This window comes from Ylistrum balloti, unplaced genomic scaffold (assembly GCF_031769215.1).
Source record: "Ylistrum balloti isolate Yb309-2 unplaced genomic scaffold, AGI_CSIRO_Ybal_v1 Utg370440, whole genome shotgun sequence".
Classification (NCBI taxonomy): domain Eukaryota; kingdom Metazoa; phylum Mollusca; class Bivalvia; order Pectinida; family Pectinidae; genus Ylistrum; species Ylistrum balloti.
The window spans coordinates 220,827-240,000 of NW_026782294.1; the positions used below are offsets into that span (position 1 = coordinate 220,827).

Below are 19,174 nucleotides of genomic sequence, written 5' to 3' on the forward strand. Positions count from 1 at the left end.
TTGATCATGTGTCTGATGAAAGTGACCGTGTAGTCATAGAAACGACACATTAATCTCCCACTTGTTGTATTTTAAGAACTTCTATTTTATTGACATCATGAACCAGACTGAGAAAATGATCCGCAACTTCGTATATTAATTGTTTTATCATTACAAAAGTTGCCATTATATTTTCCATGCTTCGACCCTGGCCCAATGCATACCATTTAAAGATAGTTTTTGTTTGGGACGATACAACTTTTTTTTTTCAGGGAGACTTTCAAAGTTTTGAAGATCTAATGGTAAAAATAATGTCACTACATAGTGTAGACTCGGTGAAATTGATCTCGAAAGATACTCATAAAAGATAAAATATTCATTAATCTATTCTTGCTTAAAATACATAGACCCAGCTAGGACTATTTTTGTATTTCAACAACAATATCAAAGCGTTCCATTTCATGTGTATAGAGTCAGGTTTTTCAATGTACATACACCTGTACCATAACCAATATGATGTTTTCCGGAAAACAGGGCACGTTACTGCTTTCTGACTTACACTACAAAGTCTGAGTTGTTTCTGCGTTTGTTGTTGAAACAAACGAGACGTAAGCGTTTGTAAAACATTGAAAAATTGAAAATTTCATCAGAACTCTGCACATTGAGGTGCCTAGCATACGAAGTAAATATTACAGCTGTCTCTCTCTCTCTGTTTTCTGCAAAAGATCTAAAGGAGAGTAAGTTTCCATCATCAAGGTATATATTTTAGATGACTATGAAAATGCTACAAACTATTTGATAGCAATCGATTATGTTAGGGACTTTTCCTTTAGCTATTTGTATGAAAGTTAGATCCTAGTGCCATTTAAAAAATAATAAATTATGACAAAGATATCAGTCGTTATAGATGTGAAATTTATATGACTAATTTTAGACCGGGCATGTCCGAAACAACGAAAAGAATGTAGCGCTTGAACAGACACTGATAGGTACTGTCATATGCTTGCTACGCTGTGTGATGTTTTTCTATTATTTTCTTTTACACTTTTAATACGCAAACTATTTCTGTCTAACGCTTAGTTATGCTACTTTCATTGACATGTTATAAACAAATAAGTACTTTGTATTTACTTTAATTTTCACATTCCAAACTTTGCAAAAATATGACATGTGTCCGTTTACTTTACAATAAGCTTAAACAGGTTATATATATTGTATGTTGAGGAAATGAGAACTGAGAAACAAAAGTGATATCTTTTGGATGTGGGCATTATGCCAAATTGTGTGGTCTTTAAAAACGATTGTGGTGAATTTATATATAAAAAAAAAAAAAAGAATCATAACAATCAAAGTATACTTGAATTTCCACCTTGTTTGGTGATTTGTATATATCTTCCAGTTTGGAAGGCGAGAAAAAATACGATGTCAGTTCATATTGTATGCAAGTAAATCCATCCTGTTTTAACAATAGCTTTCACATGCTGTACATCAAACTAATAGCACCATTGCATTGTCACTACTTTAAAGGAATGATTTCCTTTGAGAAACCATATGCCTTTGATGGTGGATCTTTAATCAGCCATACATGATACTTTACAATCTTGATCAAGTATGTATTGGAAATAAAGAAAACACCGGGTCCTGTACTTGTGATTACTTTTTTCATAAATATAACTTGTGTATATATATTTTTTTATTATTTATACGCACAAATGAGATAGGCATAAATTACTTCTATCCACACTTATATACACACAAACACTAATGACAGTTGTAATCAACATGTACAGTGTACATTAAGTAGTGATAGAGTGACTGGCTAGGGACTGAAGAATTACTAGTCTAACCACAGTGGTGACAGGCTGTTTTTCATGACTCCTTCCTATTACACTAGAACTGAAATGATTGGTAAGGATATTTCATTGTAATGATAACATCTGTTTTTGACAGGTATTTGAAATCACAGCTATCAATCTTTAGATGACTGCCATGGAGTTCCAACCTGTTATTATGGCTGCTGGTCGTGGGACAAGAATGAATTACCTTACCTATGCCAAATATCCGAAGGCCTTGCTTCCAATCGGCAACCTTCCTATGATACTGTACCCTGTTTACATGCTAGAAAGGGCTGGCTTTGAGGGTATGTGTCTTCATGTACACCATGTCATTTCTGCATTTTATCAGATTTTTGGCTTAATATATAAATACTGTTAAATAAATATTCAAAATTAGGAAAAGAAACATATTTTTTTTAAATAGAATCCTGTAGATATTACATAATGTAAGAAAGAGATAATTTCCCAAAATGGTTAGTTACTAAAGATGAAATGAAGGAAGAGACAAATTGTCATATTGTACTGTATTTGTCAAGAAATCTCTATGATATAAAAGTGTGTGTATATACATATTTTACCATTTACAGAGGCCATTGTTGTAGTCCTTGATTCCCAGGCAGCAGAAATACGTAAAGCCTTAGTTGGAGTGAAGCTCAGATTAGACTTGGTGAGCATACCTGATGCAAACTTCTGGGGCACTGCTGACTCCCTGAGATACCTCAAGGACAAAATCAAGGTAGTCATTCTTTCATAGTATTGTACCTTATAGAAATGATCAATGAAATCTGACACCGTAATTCTGCTAATGTTCCCATGAAAGTTTTTCTTTGTAGTTTAATATAGGTACATATGTACATGTGTTGTAGCAGCACATTTTCATGTTGTAAAAATCAATATCCTTTATGGTAAGGTTCAACAATAACTAAGTAATCATTTTTGTTAAATTTTAATTAAGACTTAAATATTTTTGATAATATTTGAAACATATCATAAAAGAATTAAAAGTAGTGATTGGACAATGAACATGTATAATTCATTAAACTAATTGTTAAATCTCAACTGATCAATGATTAATTATAATTTTTATAATCAATGATCAATACTTTTAGGCAAAACAAATTTCATATTACGCATAAAAAAGATGCACATTTCTTATTGAAATTCTGGGTTAGTGAAATATTTTAGATGGATATTACAGACATTGAAATATTACTGCAATGGAGAAAGCATTCACTTTTCATGGATATCAAACACACAGATGATTGTTTTAATAATCGTCTACATTGGATAGCCTATCCAATTCTAGTTATTAATAGGAAATGGATTTGTATTGGATTTGCAATAATCAATCAGATAAAAACAACAGCATTACTAATGGTTGATGGTGAAAAAATATATGTCTTGGTTGATCATGGATAACAAGAGTCTTTGCTTTTGGAAAACAAGGTTATCATAATCAATTAGAAATACCAGCTAGGTGTATATGAAGGGAAAAATCAGATAAAAGTTAATCACAGTGTAAGAGAATGCTGCTATAGTCTGTTTTATGTATGACTTCACAGAGAGACTTGCTGATCATCAGCTGTGACCTGATAACAGACATTTCCATCCATAAAATAGCCAACATCCACAGGAAGTATGATGCAACAGTGACTATGTTGCTGTCTCCAGTTCCTTCACAGTACAGAGATGTTCCCACCCCTGGGCCAAAGGCAAAGAAAAGATCAGGTACCAACAGAATGGTCCACAATACTTTCTTTCCGAAGCTAGTCATAGTATACATGTACATGCGTTATAAATGTATATGTATGCAATATCTATAAGTAATGACATATTATTAATATCGTTAATCTGAAACATTAGGCAACAGAAGGCTAATCTACTTCGGGGCGGGGCCAAAGAGGGTTATTTGGTAATATTGATTAATGCAACTTCTTCTCTGGAATTAAGCCATGAATATCACTTATATTGGACTGGAAGCATTACTGGGTAATGGGAATTCAAAATTGTACCAATGATGGGCTAACCCCTCAGAGTACTTAGGGTTGGGGCCAAAGGGGGGTAGTTTGGCTGTGTTGCTGTGAACATCTTCTTCAGTAGACTTATGCATGGTATATCACTCTTATTTTATAAGAAATTTTCAGGGATGGTAGAGATTGATTCAAAACTGTACAGATGAGGGGTAAAGGGCACTCAGTTTTGAATGTAACAGTTTGAAGTGAAAGCTTAGATATCCAGGTGAGCAATACTTGCTCTATGTGCCTCTTGTTTACTGGAAGAGCTTCCTGAAAATCATAATCACTTGAATGATTTACATGAAGCTATGATAAGTGTTGTCAGAAGCAAAAGCATTGACATGATTTAGATCAACTTGGTGTCAAAATGATCTCATTGTCTTGTGATCTAGAGTGTATCTACACTTCAGTGATTACAATCAATGGGAGACCATGATATAAAATGTACAGAATGTAAGTAAATATCTAAAATATTTTTATACTTAATATGATGTTTTTCTTTCAGAGCGAGATTTCATTGGTTTTGATGAGCAAGGGGATAGAGTTTTATTCATGGCATCTGAAGCTGATTTAGATGAACATATAAAATTTCGAAAATCAATGTTAAAAAGGTGAGAACTATCATTGGAGACCACATTTTAGAGGGATAGCTTGTATAATATATTTTCCATCAACATTTATGGTACATTTTGTTTTGTGTATCTTACTTAAAAGTTGGTACCTATTGGAAAGGCTAAATTTAATTTGTTGATATATGAAAGTATAGTGCTTATAATTAATATTATTGACATTGAATCCTGTTTTTTACCTCGATGAATTTGATATTGTCAACTTTTAAACGGTCTTTTAGATCCATGTAGCAAGATGACTACACAAATATACTCTATATGTATATACACACACCAATTAGAAGTGTTTATCTATAAACAAAAGGCAAATTTAAAAAAGTTATATATAACTGTATTATGCCAATGGGTAGGTGATTACAGTCCTGAACAAATTATGTGTACAAACACCCAGAAAAATTAAGGATTCTACAGTATGTTGTAAGTATGTATTGAGCCTAGGTGATCATGTACATGCTGCAGTTAGTAAAGTATAAACAAAGAAAAATTTAATGACTGTTGATTTGTTTACAGACATCCCTGCCTGAATATAAAATCAGGACTAACAGACTGCCATATGTACCTTATGAAGAAATGGGTGGTGGATTTTCTTGAATCGAGGTAAATTTATTGATTTAACTTGTACCATCTTCATTTGCATTACATGTTTTTGTCACCTTTGTTGGAAGGGATTGAAAGAAGACAGTCAGGTAGATACCCTGGTACCTGTAAGTACTGTAAATTCAGGGCTATTTCTTTTGTGTGAATAAGGAAAGATTAGTTATTTTCATCAGATAGATAACTGAATATGTGCATCTGAGGTAAAAAAAAAGTGCTATGATTTAAGCTATTTACCTGGACAAAGTTATCAAATTGTTTGTTTTCTGTCTTCCTCAACAGTAAAGCTATATCATCTATCAGAGGAGAACTTATCCCATACTTAGTTAAGAAGCAGTTTTCCAAACCGAAAGCCAGTTGTGATATGGAGAAGACCAATATGTCGGTTGTGTCAGAGGATGTTCGACCAGGTATGGTTTTATATACCCACAGGTAAATATATTAAGTAAAAATCTTGTGCATGGAAAGTGAAGTTCAATACTACAGACAATAGTTTTCTTTTACAAGTATAACATGCTACCCAGTCCTGGATGAATGGAACAAAATTGATCCTTTTGGTTAGACATGGCATTCTCTTTACCCTTGACAGATGTGTATGCACTTTTTTTTACTGTGAGAATTCCTGGTTTGACTTAAGGCCATGTCACATCAACAATGTAAAATATTGGTATAGTAACAATACATATATGCACAGGGTGAGAGAACAGAAAAGCATCTCAACCCATGGGGTAAGATCATGAAGGTGCAATCATTTGGCAAACCTCATGTTGGCCTGTTGGGTTAAGATCACACTTCCTCATTGTCATGGGGTGAAATGTTTTATTAACCCCTCGCTAGTAAAAGTATGGATGTCTCTTTCTATGAATAGATTATTTTCTGTCTTTGCTATTACTCAGGCAGTATTCATAAGTGTGTCACAGGGGAGATAAATAAGACAAACTGAAGTATTTTATAACCTAAAAGTGCTTATAATTTTCTTTAACGTGATGTTGTTACAGTCATGCTTCAGAATAGTAATTGATTACCTAAGTGTATTTGAAATAGATTTTTCTGCTACCAGAAAATATACATGATTTGCTCTACAGCACACATTCTCTTCCAACCTGATTGCAATCCTATCTCTACATAACATGAAATTTAAATACTTCATAATTTATTTTGTAATGTGGACTTTTGTTTTGTTTTAGATATATTCACATTTTCCAAAGTAGATGAAATAACTGAGAAAATAAGAGAAATGTCAACGTGGATTGATCATAGAGGTGACATGGAAGATTGCTTCCATCAGAACCCAATCAGATGTTACGCACACATACAGACAGATGGATTCTGTGTAAAGGCCAACACAGTAGCTGCCTACAATGAGTCCAATAAACAGGTATGTCACACAGTATATATGTGACTTACTAATTTCTACTGGAAAACACATAGTAGGCTTGAATGTTTGAATTTTGAATGGGATTGCTATATTTCAAACAGAACTCTAAGTAATTAAAATTGTTTCTTTAAAAGTAAGGGATGGATCTTTCTCAAATTTCATATGTAGGTTCCCCTGGTCTCTTGATGTGCCAATGTAATTTTTGCACTGATCAGAAATTAAAAAAATGGTCAAAATGGATTTTGACTTTGATAGTTTGTTATCGCTATTTCTTGAGAAGTACTAGATGGATTTTTCTTAAATTTCATATGTATGTTCTTATTTGTGTCTTTTTGATTTTGGGTTCGATCAGAAAAACAAAATGGCTGACAGTAAGCCATCTTGGATTTTTACTTTGAAAGATTGTTATTGCTACTTCTTAAAAAGAACTGAATGGTTATCTCTCAAATTTCATATATATGTTCCCTTTGGCCTATCCTTGTGCCTGTTTGCATTTGGGACTGATCAGAAGAAAACAAAATGGCTTCAAGGTGGGCATTTTGGATTTGGCAGGTAAAGATTATAATCGCTGTTGCTGCAAAGGAATGTTCAAATGTATTTTCATTAAGAGCAAAAACAGAGAAGAGGAGAGGAAAGAAGGGAAAAGATCCAACTTTCAAACTTATAAAGATCAAACAATGATGGGCACCAATATCCCTCTGGGATCTCTTGTTTATTATAATATTTAAAGAAGTTGACTTTTTAAAATCAAGAATAAACAGGTGAGGTATTTATCTTTTTAGCAGTTTGATATGTAACTGTACCTTGTACTTTTGAATTTTTTGTTCATTTCCAGTGGATGTAACTGTCAAAAAGAGTTATGTTAGCATTATTTTCTTATTGTACCAGGCCCCACTTGTATAAAACATCTCAACTTGAGATTTCCTCAAGTCGAGATTTTCCTCAGCTGATATCTCCTCAAAAACGGCTTGTATAAAATTTTCTCAAGGAACAGGAGGAAGTCATCGGCTAGGATGTCCTGAAATTCCATGAGGAATTTTCATACAAGATATTTTCAAGGAGATATTAGCTGAGGAAAATCTCGACTTGAGGAAATCTCAAGTTGAGATGTTTTATACAAGTGGGGCCAGGTATATGAAATTATTTTCTTATTGTGAAAGTGTAGGTCTCTTCTTCATGCCCTTTCTATTTTATGGGGGAGAATGTGGTGTTAGACATGTCTATCTATCCCAATCTGCCCTGTTTAAATTATAATGTCATACCTTGAACCTCTCAATTTGGTTTAAACTGACCTCATAGCAACATAAAATCAATTTCTACACCTTACCATTCAGTTAGTACTTGATCATGTTAAAAGTGTCAAAGTTCATATTTGACACTTTCTCCAAATTCATCAAACAATGATACTTAAATGCATTGGAGTAGGGGTATTCATGTCTGGTAAACATTTTCAGTTTCTTTTAACCATGATTTTTCTTTTTCTTTCTTGTAGGTAATATTTTGTAAATCAGAGTTTTAGTCAATTAAAGTTTCATAATATATTTAGAATTATTGCACTTGATTAAGTTTTTCTATAAAAAAAAAGATGAGTTCCATCTGCTTTTAAATTAGATGATAAAATTTATTATTGATCATGTTTCTTGAACGTCTTTGGTAGATCCCAAGGGTTTTAGCAGAGTTAACTTGTGAAAAGGAGACTGTTGTGACTCATCCATCTACTTCAATAAAGGGCAAGTCACAGGTTAGTATGAACAATCAAAATGTCTCCTTCATTCTGGCTGATGAGACAATAATGTCAGTATATATGTAATGTCTTTTTTTCCGGAGATGCGAAATTATAAAACCAATTAATTCTCGGTAAATATGAATAATCAGACCATGTCTCCTTTGTTCTGACTGGTGAGACAAATAATGTTAATATCTGAATTGCTTATTGCTCTTCAGATGTGAAACCGATCAATAATAAAACACTCATGGAAACTACATATACATGCAATTACTGTTACTTATTTGTCAATGTGTTGAGATGTTACTTTTATTTTGAATGACACATGGCATTACATTACATTACAATACATTACAATACAGGTAGGTAGGTGGGGTCTTACCTCAATGTATAGCCAGTTCTTATAATTTTACTAATTTCTTTGATAAATAGGGTATAGGAGATGTCAGATATATGCATGAGTGATAGAGAATGTGATTTAGATATCAAATAATAGCAAGTTAAACTGCAGTGAAGCTGTTGCACCTACATGTATATTGGAATTGTCTAAACAGTCATGTACTTGATATCAATATTCATTAATTGATTATCCAAGTACAAGCATGACCAGGTGTCACAGTTTTTGTCATACTGAATTATTTTGTCGTATATTTTATGTTGAAATTGTAAATCAATTATAGAAAAAAAATTAGATATTGATTTGTTAAATATTTGAAGGTTGGAACAGACTGTTTGGTTGCTGAAGGTGCTCAGATAGGGGAGAAGACTTCAGTGAAGAGGTCCATTATAGGCAAACACTGTACAATTGGAGACAAGGTCAAAATTGCCAACTCTGTTATCCTAGATCGTGTGTCTATACTGGAAGGGTAAGACATCATATTGATTGTTTCTGTACAACATAAAATGTATGTGACCTATGTTAATTGTTTGGAGATACAATATCATATATAAATGGATATGATATTGTTGTGACTAACTCTTAAGTCTCCAGCTTTGCCGTTGAACATCAACATCTTTCACAAGTATCTACCTGGTAGTTCTAACCCAAACTGCAAGGTGAAAAGTAGCTGCTGGTGTAATTAATCAGATAAAAATATGATTTGTACATGGTTAGAAGTTCGTAAGGAAGTACCAAGGAAGAAATTCTACCAAATTAAAACAGATTAGTCAAACAGAGAGTTGCATCATGGGGCATGATTAAAACAGTGAAAAAGAACAAAAGGCATACTTATTCAAAAATCTAAATGTCATTCAAGAAAGCACAGCTTAATGTTGAGATAATATACTTTATAGGATGATCAGTTCCAAAACTAAGAAATTTCCAAATGATAGGAAAACTCCATAAAAGCTGTCATATCAAAATGCCATTTAATGACAGCATCTTGTAAGTAAATCTTCCAAGTAGTTTCTAAGAGATTAGTTGAAAACCGAGAGGAAATTTCTTGGTCAAATTTTGCATTGGTCATGATAGGTTGACGAATCCTTACATAGCATGTTACATCCTGTCAGAAGATTTGATAGGGTTATAGAAATTGAACTGTGCATGTAGTATATAATTAGACATTAATTTTCATGGTGAGATTTGATTTGTTCTGTTAGTAGCTCATATGTTTGACTTTGCAGATGTTGTAGGCTGTATGATGTTTGACTGGATTTCTTTCTTGGAAAAATGAATTATTAGCAGATTCCTTTCCTTGAAAACAGAATCTTTGACTAAGCTTCTTTCCTTGAAAGTTGAATGTTTGAATGGGCTCTTTTTCCAGTCCTTACAATGTTAATAGCGTTTTGGCTGTATTCCTTACAGTATCTTTACGAGAGCTGAATTCTTGGACATTCATTTAAATTATGAATACCTGCTTGATGGTGAACAACTTGTATATCTCAGTCTGATAAATCAGCTAATGACCTTTGCTGATATCAGTCAAGAAAGAAATATTATCTTAGCAGAGATATTGAATATTTTCAGTTAATATTTCAATGTAAATTTGTATCAAAGTGTGTTCAGAAGCAAGAATGTTACAAATGTTTTGGATTCTAAACATAAAATAGCTTTAATTTAATACCTTCCTCCAACAAGACATGTAAATCAAAAGTGAAATTTTATTCTGTTACATTTTTAGATGCAATATTCAAGGCAGTTTGCTTGGTGCTCGGTCTACAGTGAATGAGAAATGTGAACTGAAGGATTGTATAGTCGGACATGGACAGGACATAAATGCAATGGGCAAGTTATATAAATTACACTGATCCTAATCTGAAGTATGGTTCTGATAACATCTGAAACATGTTAGCAATAAAATCCACTAATTCCTGAAATCCCTGGTGATGATGTTCCATCTCCTATTTACGTGTTATAATCTTTTATCTATGAAAGGTCAGTCAACATAATTTGTTTAGTATCACAGTCTTTTGTTTCTGTTACAGGTAAATTTACAAATGAGGCAATAACTGGTATCGACAGAATGATGGAGATCTAACAGGTGTTGTGTATTTGATGTCATTATGCTATAGGAGAAAGCTGTGTACAACCAGCATTAAGAGACTCAATCTACTGGGTATCTTTTTCAGACTTGTCAGGTGTCATTTACAACAACTAAGAATGAGAACTGTGAAAATATGATAGCGTTTTGAAAGCTCAATAAAGTGAAATTATGATAGTCCATTTGTGTATGGCTCTTTTTGAAGTGTTTAATAAAATTAATATTCAAAGATTCACTAGAAAATCTCATTACATTTACACAGAACGAATGTAAAATTGAAAAAACAAGATTTTTGATTATACATTTATCATTTTAATATCAAAACAAATCAACAAATAATAAAAGATTTTGCAAAGTATAACAGATATGAATGTATACATAGAAGATGAAGAAAACAGAAGAGATTTCTCTTGATATACACAGTTACATAAAATCCACCATTTTCAAAGGAACGTTTATATAGATTTGTCACATGCAGAAAAGTTTTAGTTGGTTTTTGGTTAGTAAAACGAGAATCAACATACAGTGTCTGTACTAGGCACAAGACAAAATGATTGGCACATTTAATTTGTAAAGTGAACTGGGTACCTGGTGACTTGACTACAAACATAAAGGCGACAACACTGACCAGGGGAGATAATCAGTCACTGTGTATATTACAGTACAAGGGTGAATTTTTTTAATTGTGGTATGTAGACTTTAGAGAAACAAATGTTTTATCCTTTCCTAAAATCATACAGTACCATCTGGTTATAAACTATGTAACTTGATAAGCTGTCAACATCTGAACTCTTCACATCTCTTACATTGTATTTCTAGAGTGAGCTGGAAAATTGATCCTCATATTCGAACTTGAAATTTAAGGTTTTACTAAAACTGTTTTGAGTCAAATGATCACTAGTGGTGTAATATCTGAATGACAGGTTGTTATCAATGTAATGATATTAAACTGATAATTTATTATCATATACATGCTGGTACATTTTTTTTCTAATCTTTAACAGAGGAATAAAGATTTCTATCAGAGTCATGCTTTCTCAGAATACGTCAGCGTATGAAGACAAAGATGTCTACTTTGTTTGATTGTATTGGTATTCAATACAAAGAATTTGAATCACTCAAATATATCTATTAGGTGGACAAAGTTCTGTTTCTATTTAGTGTAGGCCATATGCTGTTTGCTTCAATTATAAATGATCTGGTTCATCTTATATAAGTGTGTATAACAAAAATAAACTATCAAAGCAAATGTCCATTTTAGACCTCAAAGTTGTAAGCATTAGCCAAAACAATTTGATAGGTTAATCTGAACAGACATTCCTTTCAGTGAATACTTCTAAATACAACCAGTAATATAGCCAAAACTAAGCTGTAAAGTACCTAACTGGGATCTGCCACACTTCAATGTATTTACTTAGTTCTCTTTTTCTGTCTAAGTTTGATTTTATATACTACATTTATATCTTGTAAATAAAGCCTAGGTCACAAAATTTGGACAAATTTCCAAAAATACTAACTTACCAACACCTGAAATTATGGACTTCGGTCAGCTTGGGGTTTTTTTCGGGCATTTATGAGTGTCAAAATAAACTAAGTCAGTATGTCAACATCGCAACATTTCTCTTTAAAGAAATGATTGAGAAATTGGTTCCTTTTGGCATAAAAAATGTCTCTTTTTCCTTATCTAGTACAGCATAATTGAAAGAGTGAGATTTTCAATGATGCCTTAATCAGTTTAGGCTTCACAAGAAATTATGCTGAAGTTGATCGTTTTTAGCACTGCCCATCAAATGTCAACAAATCTGTGGTCCATGTTGAAAGTATACTGTTGCTCTACGTCATAAAATACCTAACATTTGAGTATATATCCACTGCTCACAATAAAGATGCTGAGTGGTTGAAAAATCTGTGTCTCTCACATCATATCGAGCAGAAAGTGATATTGCCAGTTAACTGTGGTTTAACGAAATCTAACATCGTGGTAGAATCAGACAGTGGTTTGCTAATGGTGGTTTCCAGTTGGCATCCTTGAAGTCCAGAAGAAATTTGTTAAATGTCAAACTGTCAATATTCTTCCCTGTTCCACTCTTCCTTTCTATGTACATACCTGTGGAAACAGAAAGACAAAGAATAGCATAATAAACAGCTTGTAAAAGATGAACTCTGATATTTTTCATATAGCAGATAAGATCAGTAGCTGTGTAAATTCAAGTTTTAGGTCATAAATAGACATGTATAAAAGACTATTACCTAATGCTGTTATTATTGATCTTATGTTTTCATTCATGACTCAAACTCTCGGGCCTTTATCTTCAGTGGTCAGCCCTTTACCTTTAGGGGTCAGCGTATTTTTCTTCTACTTTACTAGATGTCATGAAAATTTGGACTAAATGTACTTTATCTTGTTTCCTTATTAGTTAGCTAAAGAAAATTTTGATTATATACATAAAGTAACATGAAATGTTCATTGGAAGTATCAAATCAAATTCCTATGTAGGACTCTGCAACACTGAAAACTTTCCAATGCTTTTGCACTGTGAAACTATGAGCTTGCAACAACATTATTTAGTTTCATTGTCGTGTACAATTATTTTAAGTGACAGTATTATGAAATCAATCTTTCTGTACCTAAGTCATTGCGAGGAGGCAGTGAGATGCTTCTTGTCCAGTCAGGCTCCTCTAGATTCAACATTTCACGAATACTTTTTGTGATTATCTGAAAAAGACAAGGAAACATGTGTAAAATGGTGAGATATAAGAGATATATTCGATTGGGAAGGAACAAATACCACTAAACAAAAGCAAAAAAGGAGGATGTCCATGAGAAAGCCAAAGGCAGAAAGATTCTGCAGACAGTCTTGTGTTCTTGTTATATTTTTGTATATACAGCTATGTAATGGATAGATTAAAATCTCTGAATATCCATTGATATTGCTACATAAATAATATCAATGTTAAATGAACTCAACATTAACATTATTACAGAAATGTGATCTTCATTTACATTGTTAAGGCAATGTAATTACATGTACTTTAAACATTGTGACAGAAATGTAATCTTTGCTAACACTGGTTCAGAAATGTGAACTCATTCAGTGTGGTAAACATCCATCTGAATTTCCTTGCCTCAAACTTGTAATATGAACCTTCTCTGTGTGTATATAGTGGCAGTACAATACCATGAAAGAAATTTGCTAAAGTTTATTGTAAAATTAATGTGAATATAAAGATGATTCGTCGTATTAGGATGCCTGTCCAGAGGAACACTGTGAGAAGAAAATAAATCACAGATAGAAAGAAAGGAAAACATCGGGGATGAAGAATTAATCTAGTCTCTGCAATATCACCTTTATAGTCGACAAAGAAGCCCTTGATTCTGCAGAGGGCCCACTTTTTAGATGCCTTCCATGACATGAAGTGGTTTGAAATACAGAACCAGACCATATTTTTGGACTCTCTGATATCCCCTTAGCAGAGGAAAACAGAGATGCTGCAACCTGCATGGGCTACCACACAATTAGTTGCCTCTTATAGAATGTAGTGAGATGCAGCATGCATGCTCTTTCCCTGCTCCTGCACAGGTTGAATGAACTTTACTGTACTGTAAATTTTATCATGCATTTTAGATGGATATTTCATTCAAACTGTAATGTTATGAAGTGTAGATGGAGAGTAATGTAAATATCAAAATGGATATTTAACTGTACTTTAATGTTCTTAAGTATACATGGATGTTACAATTTCTCTCCATACATTGATAAAGGGTTAAATGTAATGTTTTTCCTATAACGCAATGTATTACTTTCCTTACCAAATGCCAAACTACAACATCAGCTGAACTCAAATCCACTATTATAGATTGCTGCTCAATGCTCCTTACATCTATTGTGATCGTAGGTATGAGTTTCTTATGAGTCATTTAATTGAACAGATTAATTTTTCATTAGTTCTGATTAACGTTCATTGACCGAGAACAATGTGAAAACGCTTATAGAATGTTGAAATAAATCAGGTTTAGACTAATGGCTGATTGTGGTGTCGAGTAGTTCCAATGTATTTCCCAAGTGAGTAGCTCCCCTGTGGTGTATGGAAAGAGTGCATTACTATTTAAATGCTTCTTTGAATGACAAGAAATATCTAGTTTAATAGGAAATGTGTGTTATGAAATTTATATAAGTGTTTGTTTCATGTGCATTTGGGTGAAATAGTGAGTTAAGTGTAACCCTGGTAAAATACTAGCCGCAATATACCACTCGGCTAGAGAGAACTTCTCTTTAGCTCGATTGGTTGAGCATCAGACTAGTACACCTGGGGTCCCGGGTTCGATTCCTAGCGGATGCATTAAAATAAATAATGACCTCTGTTACATAAGTACATTCCATGATTTGTCTGGATAAAATTTAATGATTCATTCCACTTCCTATTTCCTTCAGCTAATGTTTTAAATCCAAGACTTAAAGGTAGTTTGAGTGTATCATCATTGTTTTTGATTGTTTTGTATAGTATATACTGTGTATACTGTCATCTGTGAAATGCCTTACCATCACATGCATTTTGGAAAGACGTTTACATTTTATGTATACAAACAGATTCCTTGATGTCTTACCTTGATATGTTCAAAATCTGTGATACCAATATTTGGTAGAGCTTTAGCCTCGATATTGACAAGTTTCCGTCCATTTATCAAATTTGTTGCAAAGCAAGCCTGTAAAAAGAGACGAACAAAATATCAAAATGAAATGAAACATTAAAAGCCTGCAAACACCGTTTTCAAAATAATACATTTAGTCGAACTTTACCGAACAGTGATGGATTCGGGGGACAGGTATTTTTGCATATAAACTGCAATTTCACTGCACTTGATTATCACTTTACAACCACATGATTGCCATGGTCTAGCATGAGGTTGTTCCCATATTCAAACTGTATCTCAGATTATGTTTATTGTATTGCATCAATATACTGATGTTTAAGTACATCATAGAGTCTAGATAAAATCTCGTCGAACACTAAATACTGCGACGATACGGTAAACCACCAGGAGACGAGCGGCAAACTGGAAAGAAAAGACTTAATTGCTCAGATCACTAGTCAGTAAGGAGCTTCGGTAGAATGGTGTTCCGTATTTATTTTATGAGAATGCCTCATACTCTTAATACTTTTACTCGTTTAAACGTGTATTACCTTATAATACGGAAATCCTAAGTTATCTATCCAGTCCACAACTTGATCTACTGTCCAGTAAAGGCATTGTGGCACTTGCTCATTCTTCAAATCCTCAACGGTGCTTGTCATGGCAGCCATGATGTATACGTCTCCATGGATCGGTCACGTGACATAGCTGACCAGAGTTACCTCTCTTCGATCAAGATATCGAAGTCAAGCTGACAATGACTTCCCACCGATTTGTTCGTCTTTAATCTACAACGATAAATGACATGTAAATTACTTTATTTTTCCTCCGAGTTTTGACAAAAGACGAAAGTCATATTGCTTTAAATTGTTTGGGTTTTTTTTTTTATTCAAAAGGAACTTCTTTTTACTTTTCTATTTGTTTGACCACAGAAAAAAATGCCAACATGTCAGCATATATGTACTCGTAATCCCAACATAAATTCAATAGAACTAGGGCAAGATCTGAAATTTGAGTATTTGAAATTTGAAAAAGTGCAAGAAGAGCAACACAAGTTGTTCCGGAAGAGTCTGCAACACTTGCCATGTCAATTAATGTCACGTTCTCAAATGAGAACATGATATATCACAACGGAACCAACAAGCCAACTAAGGACCATCAAACACGTCTGTTTCACATTGCACAAAGAAACAGAGTGTTTCTCAGTGAGATCACTATGACGACCGTAAAAAAAAACTCATAATTTTCATCGGCCTTCATCACTTGAAACCTTGTGTTATGAGTTTGTCCGTCAGTTGACGACTTGTACGAAAATCATGATAGTGGGAACAGGCATTCGATATAAAATCAGCTGCGACAGGTAAACACCATAGGGTAGGGACACAATCATATAGCGATGCAGAAACGGAAAATTCACAATAGGGAAGTCAAAAGCATCACGCTTTGGTGGAAAGCTGTCCATGTTGGTTTCGTTGTAGAAGATCATGACGAGCGGCTAATTTAGAAGAGTCTGGCGTGTCATTGATTTCCACATATACAATGGATATCGTCAATGATTTTTTTTGCTTAGTTCTGAAGGCGAAATTAAACGACTTTGAAAAGTCGCTGTTACCTGTTTTGATAAGCTCTGCGGTAAATTCAGTCTCGTATGAAAATACAAAAACAAGTCAGCCAGCAGAGAGACACAGTTAGTTCCCATATTCATGCCATAAGTCTGTTGGGAAATCTTACCACCAAACTCGACGAAGATGTTGTCAACCAGAAACTCGATCATTTTTATGATTTCGTACACCGTATATTTCGTTTTTGATTTGGGTTGGGTTTTCTTTTACGAAATACGCTTGGGGTAGTAACAAAGTCTGATATATGGTCCGTTGTTTGACCTCCCACAGGTTAACCAATAATTTGGAAATGAAATTTATTACTGAACTCCCGATTTTCCCACTTTCTTTACGACAAAGAATGATGTTGAATGATTTCGCATCCCATTTAGTTCATTTACGGAGTAGAAAAGTAGGTCTTATATCATAACCAGTAGAAGATTAGAGTGTGACGTTTCGATAACTACACGGTCACCTTCATCAGACAAATGACCGGTGTGGATCGTACTAGCAGTGGTATCGACCAACCTTTTCCCGACTTCTGTTTAATCCTGTGTACACTGATTGAACGAGACTGTTAATAGATTATAGACCAAAATAAACACACAAGATGGTAACAATGTACTGTAGTCAAATCGGCTAGGTTTTGTTTAACGCTTGGTCATAGATGTGCGAGAGTCTGTGGTCCCCTCTTCAATGTTAAGTACTTGCCCGCTGCGGCGTATCAAAATGGCTTCCTTAACCAGTTGCCTGAAAAAAAAAAGTTTTTCTAGTGTAGCACAGTCGGGCTTTAGGGTTTTCTTCAACAACCAACCGAACCAGACGATATCATTCCATATTTAGTTTAATCACAGTACACGCATGGCTTTCGAGATCCTTAAAACAATACCAATAACATATTACATTACATTGTAAAACTCGTATTAGAACACATCCTAAAGCAAACACACTTACGCACAACATACAGTGACATTCACATTCACGTTACTGAAAATACATATTTGCTCTGTAGTACAAAAACTGAACAATAACTCTAATACGTAGCTGATTACAAATATGCTACACACTACTTTAATTTACATGGGACATAAATTACCTAAACCAAGATCTAAATAGAAATGGTGGATTGCATATCGTACTCGATCAGGTGAAAATATAGATTAATCTAAAATAATTGAATAGCTGCTTTGAAATAGATTTATAAATTATCCTTATGAATAATTTGTATAGATATAAACAATTTGCAATATAAATGGAAGACTGACCCCGTGTATGGCACGACGGACATCAAAGTAATGTAAGAAGAAGACATGTCTTTCCGGAAAAAGGAAGATAGAATTGAACAGCGCATGTCACAGGTCAAGTGGTCAGTCATAGTCCAGAACATGTACAATATGTAACCAACAATAGTATGCCTATTCCGGGCCTACTAGATATATACATTTGACAAAACGAAAGTATCCGATGCTTACGCGAATGGACAAGAAAGTAACCGAGCTTGCACAAATGACAACGAATAAAAGATAGCTATAATAACTAAAACAATCAAATGTATTACAGGGTGCCACATTAGTCTACTATTTCGGAATTTTCCCAGTCCATGATATGATTGTTAACTCATTCGAGATCTTATTGATGGGAGGCTGCATACCAAGTTGCATAAACAAATCTCTTCACATTTACTATAGTTATCGTGTTCTCAAAGAACCACAACTCTGCATCTAACAGTTGAATCGGCACCATTTTCGAACTCATTTGAGATCTGGTTTATTTAAGGTTCCAGACCAAGTTTGATGAGAGTCCGTGTTTGTTTAAGTCAATATACGACCCACGACGACAGGTGAAGAATAAACGCTACCTCAAACGATTTCCAAAAGGACCTCTTTGTAAAATAAGTTTTACAACAAGACGGGATTTCTTATATACTAAACAAAAAAAGAAAGGTAACACTACTTTAGTCTGTGATTAATTAATTAATCCCTTCATAAATCCTTACCAATCATGTACGAATAAAGACATTGATCAATTCTGATAAAACTGCAGTCATGGTTCATTATAAAACTTTGCGTTCAGTTGATTTTATTCGACTGTAAAGGACGTTGGGATCAATTTCAAAGGTAACACCATTAGTAACGGGTATGGCCACCGTTTGCGAAGTAAACAACATTGCATCGTCGTCGCATGGAACTCGTAAACCGGCGGATAATTCGAGGAGAGATGTTGTTCCATTCAGCGATCAAGGCTTGGGTCAGCTCCTGCAAATTTGACTGCTGATTTTGACGTTTTCTCACGCGTCGCCCAAGA

At 33.9% G+C, this 19,174-nt stretch overlaps 2 protein-coding genes across 3 annotated transcripts; one reads left to right on the forward strand and one right to left on the reverse strand.

Annotated features, from left to right (window-relative positions):
* The first annotated feature begins 646 nt into the window (after positions 1–646).
* Positions 647–10,816, forward strand: LOC132554746 (translation initiation factor eIF-2B subunit gamma-like). Of its 2 annotated transcripts, none has more exons than XM_060219057.1 (12): positions 647–735; positions 1,930–2,119; positions 2,402–2,550; positions 3,377–3,542; positions 4,335–4,440; positions 4,969–5,055; positions 5,335–5,462; positions 6,240–6,430; positions 8,088–8,171; positions 8,874–9,022; positions 10,277–10,380; positions 10,581–10,816. In XM_060219057.1, exons 2-12 carry the CDS (start codon positions 1,960–1,962, stop codon positions 10,631–10,633), a joined length of 1,377 nt encoding a protein of 458 aa, XP_060075040.1. In that variant the 5' UTR covers positions 647–735; positions 1,930–1,959; the 3' UTR covers positions 10,634–10,816. The 2 variants fall into 2 exon arrangements, with proteins under 2 accessions (XP_060075040.1, XP_060075039.1); XM_060219056.1 differs by having other exon boundaries at positions 654–716.
* Positions 10,817–11,944: 1,128 nt separating this feature from the next.
* Positions 11,945–15,940, reverse strand: LOC132554748 (sterile alpha motif domain-containing protein 15-like). The gene is made up of 4 exons (XM_060219058.1): positions 15,821–15,940; positions 15,243–15,341; positions 13,265–13,352; positions 11,945–12,743 (listed from the first exon to the last, which is right to left on the reverse strand). Exons 1-4 carry the CDS (start codon positions 15,938–15,940, stop codon positions 12,607–12,609), a joined length of 444 nt encoding a protein of 147 aa, XP_060075041.1. The 3' UTR covers positions 11,945–12,606.
* Positions 15,941–19,174: the final 3,234 nt, after the last annotated feature.

Coding starts and splice junctions, on each gene's coding strand:
- LOC132554748 (XM_060219058.1), bottom strand. CDS start 15,940: ATGGCTGCCATGACAAGCACCGTTGAGGATTTGAAGAATGAGCAAGTG. Junction 15,342..15,820: donor TAGGATTTCCGTATTATAAG/GTAATACACGTT, acceptor CTCTTTTTACAG/GCTTGCTTTGCAACAAATTT. Junction 12,744..13,264: donor GCCTCCTCGCAATGACTTAG/GTACAGAAAGAT, acceptor CTGTTTCCACAG/GTATGTACATAGAAAGGAAG.
- LOC132554746 (XM_060219057.1), top strand. CDS start 1,960: ATGACTGCCATGGAGTTCCAACCTGTTATTATGGCTGCTGGTCGTGGG. Junction 2,551..3,376: donor ACCTCAAGGACAAAATCAAG/GTAGTCATTCTT, acceptor ATGACTTCACAG/AGAGACTTGCTGATCATCAG. Junction 3,543..4,334: donor AAAGGCAAAGAAAAGATCAG/GTACCAACAGAA, acceptor TTTTTCTTTCAG/AGCGAGATTTCATTGGTTTT.